This window comes from Penicillium vulpinum (genome assembly GCF_028829585.1).
Source record: "Penicillium vulpinum strain IBT 29486 chromosome Unknown utg000003l_segment0_segment0, whole genome shotgun sequence".
Taxonomy (NCBI): Eukaryota; Fungi; Ascomycota; class Eurotiomycetes; order Eurotiales; family Aspergillaceae; genus Penicillium; species Penicillium vulpinum.
In genome coordinates this window covers 8,244,663-8,256,389 of record NW_026643243.1, presented here as the reverse complement: position 1 = coordinate 8,256,389, position 11,727 = coordinate 8,244,663, and the positions used below count along the sequence as shown (strand labels likewise).

At 45.3% G+C, this 11,727-nt stretch overlaps 3 protein-coding genes across 3 annotated transcripts; 2 read left to right on the top strand and 1 right to left on the bottom strand.

Moving 5' to 3' along the window:
- Nucleotides 1-4,327: 4,327 nt before the first annotated feature.
- On the top strand, nucleotides 4,328-6,485 carry N7479_008154 (MDR family MFS transporter; the record flags this gene model as incomplete). Its single annotated transcript, XM_057255848.1, has 6 exons — nucleotides 4,328-4,573; nucleotides 4,653-5,052; nucleotides 5,207-5,600; nucleotides 5,665-5,735; nucleotides 5,826-5,964; nucleotides 6,032-6,485. Coding segments are annotated over 6 exons (1,704 nt in total), but the record flags the coding sequence as incomplete, so codon positions are not given.
- Nucleotides 6,486-6,680: 195 nt separating this feature from the next.
- On the bottom strand, nucleotides 6,681-9,062 carry N7479_008153 (uncharacterized protein; the record flags this gene model as incomplete). Its single annotated transcript, XM_057255847.1, has 4 exons — nucleotides 6,681-7,480; nucleotides 7,555-7,835; nucleotides 7,891-8,410; nucleotides 8,471-9,062. The coding sequence occupies 4 exons, from the start codon at nucleotides 9,060-9,062 to the stop codon at nucleotides 6,681-6,683; spliced, it is 2,193 nt and encodes a 730-aa protein (XP_057109709.1).
- A 242-nt stretch (nucleotides 9,063-9,304) lies between these two features.
- On the top strand, nucleotides 9,305-11,649 carry N7479_008152 (uncharacterized protein; the record flags this gene model as incomplete). Its single annotated transcript, XM_057255846.1, has 3 exons — nucleotides 9,305-9,434; nucleotides 10,427-10,447; nucleotides 11,426-11,649. The coding sequence occupies 3 exons, from the start codon at nucleotides 9,305-9,307 to the stop codon at nucleotides 11,647-11,649; spliced, it is 375 nt and encodes a 124-aa protein (XP_057109708.1).
- Nucleotides 11,650-11,727: the final 78 nt, after the last annotated feature.

Genomic DNA, 11,727 nt, shown 5'->3' with positions numbered 1-11,727 from the left:
AGCTATATAAGTATATATTTCAATTTTGAATAAAATCCAACCTGTAGAGGTCGAGATACTCCGAAAATAGGTATTCTGGTGAGATATATATTTTGGGTTTGTATAGCAATACTACTACTTTCTACGTGAACTTCTGTAATTTATAAATTATCTAAATAACGCGCTTTCTCGCGTTTTGGAACGTGATATAGAGAGGTAACTAGTAATTGATTCTAAATAATTTAAACTAATAAAATATTACCTTTGGAATAAGGGTTAGAAACGGGGGTAAAACGAAGGGTAATTCTAAAAACCCTTTTAGGGGGTTCAACTTAGTATATTTACATTGTTTGGGGCCTATTGGGCCCCTATTAAAGCCCAGTGGGCTTTCACCCCGGGCCTATAGCCCATCGATGGGCCTAAGGACCGGGCCCAAAACCCGGCCCATTTACGGGTTGGGTCGGGTTGGGCTTTGGGCTTTGTGGGCCGGTGCGGAAGTCTAATTGCATCCGAGATATTCATGGTCGTGCCAATCCTCATCACCATCGATATAGTCGGGGCCTCCACATAGCTCAACATAAATCTGAGGGTTCAGGAAATCAGTCTTGAACTTCTCAAAATTGCGTATCTCTGGCTGAATGTTAGTCTTCTCCACAGAATATTTCCGTAAGGACTCTTACCAGGTTTCAGCAACTGCGGGATAGTGTATTGGAAAGAACGTATGTACTGATATAATTGCGAATAAAGAATCTTATCCAATATATCGAAACCCGCATTCGAGAAGTCAATTCGAATCTTATAAAATAGAAATGGCAAGCAGACATCCCTCGCTCGCTTGTTGACAAGGGAAAACTGTTTGATATCCCTTTTCCGAAGACAATTGACAACGCAGAAGAGAATTTCAGTAGGCATTAGCTCGAAGCGTTTCCGCTCAGAAGTTTTCTTCATCATATTCGACACCTCGGAGGATGATAAAAGAGTCATATCAGAATGTTACAGGTCATTGTAGTCGGGGAGTAGGTCGTATTGTTGGAGCAAGTGGTATTGTAAAATAGGGGGGTCCAATGAATGGGTTTCAACTCTCTGTATTTCTGTATCGGCTTCCGGGTACAATTTATATGAAGCCTCGATTACATAATATTAATTACAAAACATGAAGGATTAATAAATCCTCCGGTATGCCGGGCTTCATGCACCGACACCTATTTATTGCCTTAGGATCTATGGCGGGCCAATGGTTTGGCTTCCAGGAAGCTGACTAAACAAACTGGTGCACCACCCCTGACGTAGTTGTAAAGGTCAATGCTCAATACCATAAACCTCACAAAGCTGAATTGGGAGGTAAATAATCCTCTTTTTATTGGAATAGAAGATACTAGCTCTTTCTAGGCGATTCATGCTGGAAGCCGTCGGTGGCAGGTACCGAGCGTGTTGTTGAAGCGAGCATGCGAAGCGTAATTTCAGGAGACACTCCAAGAGAGTAAATGGTGGGGCTTCTACAACATCAAAATATTGATTTACTAATTTCTAGTTGCAAAAACACATAACGTATTTCACATGCGAGCTGCGTACACAAGCGAGCTGCGCAATCGAAACACCATAGTAAAATCGATATATGCTACACTTATATCTCCACAACCAAACGTTTTTTATTAACAGTAGCTTACCGATAGAAATTGATAAGAATTTTTAGTAGTATACATCAATTTCGAGTAGATTAAAAACCTGCATTATTATGGTATCGAAAATTATATCTTTAAATCCTGTGAATATATATATCTCAGTCATGAATTTCTTAGCCTTACTTAAATTCCCCCAAACTCCTAAAAGGAGCAAGATATTATATGAAAAGTATTAGGCTATAAGGAAAAGTTCGCAAAGACAAGCATTGTTGAGATATCTAGTTGTAATTTATCGCATTTACTATAGGTATCGGACTGCGCAGCTCGCTTGTGTGCGCAGCTCGCATGTGAAATACGTTAGAATGAGAGGATAGAACGTGTCTATAAAATCTCTATGCTTTATAAAGAATCACATATTCTAACACTTAGACAACTGCTGAAGTTAGGCTGTTCTTGCAAAAGGTAGATGAAGTTGGGAAAACACAAGAGAAGATTCAGGTGCGAAGAGACGTAATAAAGCATCAATTTAGGCAAGAAACCGACGGCACCTACTCCCTTAGAAAACCCTAGAAGCTTAACGACTCCCTTCATACGTTTAACGTCCAACGTGAGCTCTGAAAGTGTCCAGTAAAGCTTGTAGATGCTTATATGCTGAAGCTGTTACAGACCATGGCTAGTGGCAAAAGCGTACAAACGGGTATGTATGAGCAATGTCTCCGGATGTTTGCACAAGTAGCCACCCTTTTCACAATAGGGTATAGTTATCGAGTGATCTGGCTGCTCTTGAAGATCTTTATGGTCTAGGAAATAATTATTCCGAAGAGGAAGGAGTTTTTGTACTCTAGCATCGAATACATCTTCGTATGCAACGTGATTTGAGCTATCGGAAGCTAAAGCAGGGACCGAGTACTCTCCACTGTAAAGAAACTGTAGTACCTGGCCAAATATATCGGCTACATTATCGTATACAGTAAAGGTGTTTCCATTTGATCGATTGTCAGGACGAATGATGCTTCGGATGATTCCGGTATGCGCAGTGAACCTTTCTTGATTGGGACCAACGTCGAAGTATACGATAGGAGAAACAATGTCACTTCTCCATGAGATTAAATTATTCAGAGCAGTTTCTGTGCTACATAGTGCACTTACCTCGGCTCCATATAAGGTTCTCGAAGAGGTCTCATGAGTTTTTTTTTTTCGTCTAATAAGTCAGCGTGACGTGAAATTAAGAAGTGGCACGAGGTGCGATATTTATGATGGTCAACACTATACACCAGCGATATTTGTCATCGCTTTGAATTGCCTACGAAGATACCACATAGGTATCGTGCCAGAATTGATAGAATAGCAGATCCAGCCGGGTCCTTGTGGCGGTCGACATAATCTGGCCAGGAGGCTGACTAAGAGCGCTGGTCACACTTAGGTTTGATTATCATTCAGTTCTCGGCCACGAAAACCAGTGTCAGAAAATTCCACTTTACCAATACCAATAGCGAGAACAAAAGAGAATCAATGAAGACAAATTTGTTGGGCTCACTGAATTCTATCACTTTTGATCATATACCATTCCAAGAAATGAGTATTAGGGTGCTTCTGTTTTGGTCGAAGCTAGCGCACAAAAGTGACTTTACAAGCAATAGCATAAACCCTCTATCAAGACAATGGAGACACGATAAAAAATAGAAAAGGATCAAAGCTAATAGCTGAACCATGAATTATACTGGATTATACTGTACGTGGATCCTACACGATATTAAGATTTAAAAAATAGAAGAACAGAAAAGCCATCCTGGTGCAAAACAAAAATAAACCTGAACCACCCTTACTGTGCATTTTCTTTGAAGTACCTATAATCAACGGGAGTATCACCAGCGGATTCAACAGGGGCTCGAATTTTGCGGATAACTTTTCCCTTTTTCTTCTTCCTAGTAACCTTTGTTCCAGTAGGTGCTAGCGGTAGCTCCCCCGTCCCTGTTAGACCTAGCACTCACCCGCCCCGCGGGTCCGAGATTAGGAACCTCCACCTGTACCTCAGAGGGTCAGGGTCCAACCTCCGCGGGTAACTCTCTTAAGGGTTATATATCTAGGCAAACGACCCTTAGGGTCGATAACTCGGTCGCTTACCCACCCGCGGGGCGGGTCGGGTAGAGGGTCCGGAGGGTCACCCGCGGGTGAGGGCCAGGTCTATACTCTCCTACACTCTGCGAGTGTGGTGGTTTTGTCCTCTTACAATCGACCTGTCTGCCAACGTAGACTGCTACAGCGAGTATTCCTCTTACATTAGTTAGTTAGTTATAGGTCGGGACAGTGAATAAGCAGCTGGAAATGGCTCCCTATTTCTGGTCATATGCTTCCTCTAGATTTGTTGGCTCTCAGTGGCCCATCAGTAAGTTGCGGCCCCTTATATAGTTGGTGGCTGCAGGGGTCGTAATATAGACCATTACATGATTCGGTTTAGCGAGAGAATTGGAAGGACGGAATATGTTTCGGGAATTACCATATTGGGCAATCGAATATCCAATGATAGTGATTTCCACTAAGAAGAGCTAAGCCTAAATTGGCAATTTTCCAACCAATGAAAAGTCTCATCTCTCTTTTCCGGACGGAGAAGGCATTGGAGATTCAAAATAACCCTATTGTCTTATTTTGCGTAGGGCTATAGATACTGGGATCCTTTTATATAAACCAAAATAAAAGTTCATTCATTCACTTCATTCTTTACCAGTTATATTCTTTTCCCTCTCTTTACGTATTTGAAAAGCCACCGCTGCGATATGGTGCGCGGACATGATGATGCGTTTGAAGGGCCAGGAGTGAAGAGGTCTCAAGAGGACAGCCAACAACTCACTTCCGACAAGAACGTTGAACGAATGAGAGAAACGTCCGGTCCAGGGACCCCGAAATACCCCTCTGACATCAAATTAACCTTTATCTTTGTGGCTCTCTGCTTGACTGTTTTCTTGGTCGCTCTGGTTTGTTCTGCATACTTACTTCACCTCTGTAACTCTTTGAGAAGGCTATACAGGATAGCTAATACGAATGCATTAAAAGGATCAAACTGTCATTGCTACCGCCATCCCGACCATCACGTCCCAATTTCACAGCGTCGAAGATATTGGATGGTACGGCAGTGCATTTCTCCTCACGACCTGCAGCTTCCAACTTCTTTTCGGGAAGCTCTATACCTTGCTATCCCTAAAATGGACTTTTGTTGGTGCCGTCTTGATCTTCGAAGCCGGCTCTGCCATCTGTGGCGCGAGTCCCAACTCCGTCGCCCTCATAATCGGACGAGCCATTGCCGGAATTGGAGGCGCGGGCATCTTCTCCGGCGCATTAATCATCATTGCCAAGTCGGTCCCCCTAGCGAAGAGGCCTGCATTTACAGGAATCATTGGCGCTGTATGGGGCATAGCGAGCGTGGTAGGTCCCCTTCTAGGGGGTGCTTTCACAAGTCAGTTCTTTTTTCTTTCAAATTTACTCCGTATCAAATTTGGTGCTAACGTCAGAGATCGTTCTAGCTCATGTCTCGTGGCGTTGGTGCTTCTACAGTATGATACCCTTACCTCTTGATGTAATTGGCGCGGCAAAAGCTAACTTAACCCCAGTTAATTTGCCAATAGGCGCCATAGCCATTCCCTTCATACTTTTTTGCTTGCCTTCGCAGCGACCAGAAAAGCAGTTGAAGCAGGAAAGCTGGTCTGTGGTGTTAGGTCAGTTTGATCCTGTTGGAACAATCTTCTTCGTTGCAGGCATCATTTGTCTGTTAATCGCACTTCAGTGGGGAGGGAGCCAAGAACCTTGGAGCGATGGCCGCGAGATCGCATTGTTAACGGTATTCGGTGTACTCATTATCGCCTGGGCAGTAGCGCAATGGCGAGGCGGTGAAAATGCTACGGTGCCGCTTCGTATTCTGCGGCAGCGAACGGTTGCATTTTCGATCTTTTATATCTTCCTTGCGAGTGCGTCATTCGTTTTGCTAATTTATTATTTGCCGATCTGGTGAGCTCAGAAATATCCTCGCTCATTCTGGTGTAAACTTCTATTAATCATGAGGATGAAACAGGTTTCAGGCCATAAAAGACGATTCTGCAGACCAATCGGGCATTCATAACTTGCCAACGGTGTTGAGCGTTGGTAGGTACACCCCCTTTCCGACCCCCCTCACTCAATCATGGTGGAATGCAGCATCAACCGGAAGACTAGAGCGACTGACAAGGAATATAGTGGTATTTGCCATTGCAAGTGGACTAAGCGTCACTGTCGTGGGATACTATACCCCATTTATGATTGTAGGGTCGATGGTAATGGCGATTGGTGCGGGCCTACTTCTGCTATTCAGAGTGGATATTCCCCTGTCGATGTGGTACGTAACTGCCAAAGCATACCATCCAGCGCTCCTTCGCTAACTCATACTCGCTAACCCATACTAGGCTTGGATTTCAAATCGTCTTTGGTGCGGGTGCTGGTATTGGACTCGAACTACCGAATATTGCTGTTCAGACAGTCCTTCCCGAAGAGGACGTCTCCATCGGGACATCTTTGGTGGTCTTTGCTCGATCTCTTGGGGGCGCTATCTTCGTCTCTGTGGGCCAGAATATTTTCAGCAATCACATTGTCTCTGGCATGCTTGCCCGAGTTCCTGAATTGGACCCTTCTATTGTTCTTGAATCCGGAGCAACTGATCTACAGCAAACTGTTAGGCAAGCCACTTCGGGCCAGGCCAATGTGGTAGCCTGTGTATTGGAGATCTACAACGATGCCATCGTCCAAACATTTGTGGTTGCCTTGGTCTTAGCCTGTGTATCCATCATTGGCGCCTTGGGTGTGGAGTGGCGCACCGTGAAAAGCTCCCCCGAGGGAATGGAGTCGGAACAAGTCGATTAAATGTACGCGAAATGAGTGGTCATGAGAGTTTATGAAAGGGATAATTTTGAGCTGTCGGGCTGTCGGGAATTGAAGGCAATAGAGCCAGCGTGGAGAACAATATCAATAGATTGGAGGAGGGATTTAAGAACATCTCTGCTCTCAGCAGTACCACGCCCGAAAATAGTAGTCTATCACACCCCGACCGGCGATGAACTAATTAAGCATGTCAATGTTGAAGAATTCCCAGAACCAAGTATCAGATGCCACTGTAGGTCCAGATATTCCAAAGCTAGTATCCTCACTGTGCGTAACAGGATGGAACGGAGGAATAGCAGGTTGGATAAGCTCATCCAATTGGCGCACAGGTCTATCAAGCGGTCTAGAATTGCCTGGGGTTGACTTATTTTCTAGCGCCTGAATAGCAGTAGAGGAGTCGCTGGGAGCCACCGTTGATATCGGAGAAGCAGTGTCCAATTGCCCGTTACCAGTCTTGGTTGGAATACTGCCCATTGTTGGATCTTCATCTGCTTTAGATGGCCTTTTGAACAGCTCTACCAGTTGAGGCATGATCAGGAATGCTCTACTCAAAGCGCTGCGTCCATCCTCCGTTATGAGGCGCTTTGAAGTGATGAGCAGCTGCTCAAGGTACACTTCCAGGCGCAAATTGTCAGCATAAATGAAGTCACTTACTCCTTTTTCGAATGTCGTGATTGCTTTGTGTATCTTCATCAGTAGTATGACTGCGTATATCACGCGACCACCATAAATATGAGGTGGTAAAGTAAGCATTTCGGAAATGGAGAACCCAAGGAAAATATCCAGCAGTCCTTGTGACGCCATTATTATGGCGCGGATCATTGACAGATTAGAAGAATCTTGCATATCAACGAAGCTACATGTCTTCAAAGACTTCGCAGAAAAGGGGGCCTTGAACTCGTCGATGTTGTTGTTGACGTGTAAAGCCAGCTCATGCATATACAGTGAGCTGGCAAGCCGGCCGAATTCAAAAAGAGCTAATTCATAGAAGTTTGTCAACCCTCTTTACCTAAGGTCATCAGGTGTTCGGTTTCCAAAAAAAAAAACGTACATCTTTCCAACGGATGAAACTGGCCAAGAGCTAGCCAGTCGATTCGGGTCTGAATGGTTTGAATTATCGCCATTGACTTCAGACTTGGCGCAGATACCGCTTGGACAGGATTGCTCAAGCATAGCTCTTGATCTATAATATGACAAAGAAGCTCCGTGGTTACAAGCTTGCAAAGGAAGGCATCCGTAGGCGATGCATTGTTTTGTTGCAAGTCGAAAATGTAGTCGTCGAGCTTTGCGAAACAGGGGGTGGGATTGGGACGTCTCAAAATCAAAGAAAGACTAGGAGTCGGTCAAACCAAGTACTGGCTGAAGCTGTGAAGCCATAATTACGTACCTTGCGGATAGAAGAAAGCAGCTAAGCCAGGCTCGTTGCGCCTCCGCACGACTCCATTTGTCTTGAGCTCTGCTAGCCAGTTTGAGATTGTCCAGTCCAAGATCCATAGCCATAGTTGTGGAGATGGAAGCCAGCTGATTCTGAATCATTTGTGTGTAGGTATCAGGTGCTCTATACCAGAACGACACGACCTGGAGCGCTTGAACAAGTTCGAGCGATTTCTCACCTCGAACAATAGCAGTGTCTGCTAAACAACCTCTGACCTCGAGTGCCAATTCTCTCTGTTTAGTAAGCGGGCAGTATCCAGCACAGGCAACGCTAAGTATGGATAAAAATAGCAAAGGCTTGGAATTTCGCACATCCACAGGCGTTGTCCCGGGCGGAAACACGACAATGGGGTATTTCGGAGCGAATTTGGTTATATACTGAAGAAATACTTGTTCAGCTATCTCGGGAGTAAGAATAGAGTCACTCTTATTTTCAAGCTGCTTGGTCGAAGTGCGAGATGATGGACTAGAAGCTGTCACAATCAATCAGCTGTGTTTTCAGGACAAAAGGACGACAAGCTTTACAGACTCACGTAGATTGGTTTCGGTGAATCCCATCGAAAAGGCCGTAGATGGGTCCGTCTCCGAGTTGAAATCAATGCCAATAGCCCCATCTTTAGACGGGCCGTCAGAGCCTTTCCCCGAATGCTCGACAGGGGACGGTCGGGCTGAAGAATACCTAATACACTCCTTATTCTGCCGCAGGCACCGGCGGCATTTATCCTTGGCTGTAGTAGGAGACTTTTCGCACCGAGTTTTGGAGATTTTGCACTCAATGCAGGCGGATCCGCGCCTTAATTGGCGCCATTGTCTGTTTTTAGGTCCGACGTGCTTTGAGTTCGTGATCTCATCTGGCTGATGGATTCCCAACCTTCTGCTACAACGAGCCGTAAGATCAAGTCCAGGAACGCCCAGATCATGTTCGCAAATTTTCCCTGCACGACTTGCTGAAGGCGTAATAGGTATTCTCTCATCAGAAGATGCTTGGTCGCGTAATCTCCTAGGTGAATCGTGCTGCACATCGCCGTTTTGCCGCCTTAAAGACGGTTGGGACACAGCAGCAGCTATTGGGACTGGGGCGGAGCGTTCTCTAGTATTTTCCAGTCTGAACTTGAGGAAAGCCATTACGGGTTCATATGGTCGTTGAATGCTGTTGGAAAAGTACTTCGTCTTGTGTTGCATGTCAGGCAGCAGATAATCCTAGTCACCGCCGAGTCCCCGACCTTATAGGTCACGTGTAGGCTCTCCACTGTCGAATACAGAAAGCGGTCACCATGATCAATGATATTACACGGTGGTTTTGAATATATAGAGATGAAATCAGTATGCCGGTATGGGCGGTTTCCTATTCGTTAGCTATTTCTATTATGTCTAGATCCAGTGCCTTCTCCCCGTTGCTTCACCCAAAGGCCAATATCGCGTCCAAACCGTCGGGCCGCACCTACTTCCACACCATGCTTAACGAAGAAACCTGGATCCTGATCCTTATGAACCTGCGTAAGACCAAGGCAATTTTCAAGTGTCACATCGCGTGCTTTGATAATATTGTCCCTGAAAGCCTCGTTGCTCACCCGTGCTCGCTGCCAGTCTGTATATTTTTCTTCCTCTTGTCAAGTCGCTGGTTCTCCTCAGCATAGAGCTGCTCGCAAACACTGTCAGGGACTTCATTATGGGTCTCGAGGACTCCTCCTTGCTCCACGTATTAGACGAGGGCCTTTAAATAAAACGTCCTCAACATGTCGTGCCTTATTCTCCTCCTGATCTTGCCAGCAATATTGTCCTTTATGGCAACGTGGAGGCCCGAGACATCGCACAACATGATAGACATTCCGCTATACTGATTGTTGGCCGGAGGCCTGCTCAGTATCTATCTAAGCGTCTCTTTCAGTAAGTTTCCGGGTAGTGACTGATGACTTTCCTCTCTTATCGGTTCTAGAAGGGAGAGGCCCACCATCCTTTATATAGTGGATTGATATCTAAAGCCGAATCTTCTTACCACAACGAAATAGATAGGCCCACGTTAGTAGCTGTTTCTCTGCCATTGTCCAATCGACACTAGTACCTTCAAAGTATTTATCAATATCCCGTTGGGAATTCACAGAACTATATCAGTATCATCTAGTCTCACCTATCGGCCCACGGGCTATCTTCCGTCATAGAATATTACTAGTATCCTCTTTTATCTGTTCCCAGAAGGATCTAGACAGTTGAGTCAGGCCCTGTCTTATATCCTTGATCATAACTCGATTGTTCAATTAAACCCTCTACTCGATCTGGTAGTGGATACGGTCCAGAGTTTATTTATCCTATACACTTCTGTCTGTAGGTTCAACCACAGAATCAAAATTTATATAGCCACTGTAACGGGCCCAGTAAGATTCTGTAAGGATCGTATAGTTTCTATTGGATAGTACTAGATACATAGCGAATATATCTTATCTAATTATATAAGCCAATATTAACCCGTGGATAGCCCTGGCTCTTTATAGGATTACTAAGCCCTACCTTTAGTAATCCCCCTGTCGAGTCCGCTTCCTTGGCGAAGCCAAGGACATGGCCTCAGGCACCAAGCAGTATACAAACCCTGCAAACTGCTTGGGAGCACACTCCGTATAAGAAGATATTATACCAAACAGATATGAATGATTGAATATGACCAGAACCATAAATTTCATGATAGTCAAAGTAAGAGAAGGAAAGAAAAAAAAAATGGTGAGGAAGAGGGGACGGCCTCCTCGAGGAGGCAACAATTGGTCTATTGCGCCTGTCAGAAGAAAGGAAGTTCGAGGCGCGAAACGCACGCGCAACCCAATATATTGGGTCGCGGACCCAAACGAGGCAACATAGGGGAGTTTTTTTTGAAGCCCATTTTCGGGCTTCTTCTGGCGTCTAGATAGGACGGAGCTGGGGGATTTTCCCGCTCAGTCACGTCCTATCTGGACGAAAAATATATGTATTGATGCTCTACTTATACTATCTTTCTTGGTCTGGTGACTCAGTTATCTCTCACTTGTCATTTTGATATCAGCGTTTTCTACTCTCAACTTTCAGTTATCTCTCTCACTTGTTCCCCTCGACTGAGTATTCGAGTCGCCCTCCCTGGAGTCTCCCTCCCTCACTCTTGTAGTCTCACTCTTAGAGTCTCCCTTAATCTTGGACTCTCCCTCCCTCACTCTTCGACTCCCCCTCCCTGTAACGGCCTAGGCCGTATGATTAAGGTATTACTCAAACAGGAGGGAGGACCTCGGGACCTCCCGAGGTCGAGATCATAGGAATATGATCATCTTTACCAGGCATATTCCATGACACACTGGTAGCATGTCCGAATAAGCCAGAGGTCCTTCTGGTTAGGCTTACCAACCGGTTATCGAAATTTCCGGTGTCTCTTACGCCCCTGGGCTACCAGCGGTGGAGGGAAACGTACTGATCATCACTTGCATTATCTTCATACGGACTCGGAACGTCTCTCAACGCTATCCGTGACGCAGCCGCGCTCGCTGAGGGCCTGCTCGTGGACAGATCTATCGAGACAATGAATAATGATGATGATGATGATGATGATGATGATGATGATGATGATGATGATGATGATGATGATGATGATGATGATGATGATGATGATGATATGAAGCCGGAAATCGAGGCAATTGCGAACCAGATGCGTCCGCCGCCGCAGACACCCCTGCATGGCCAATTCATGCCGGGGTTCTAGGGAGTTTTTCTTATGGGATTGCATATTGATGTTACCGAGGACGGTAGCAGCCTCTTGGAGGGGGCACTTGTAACGGCC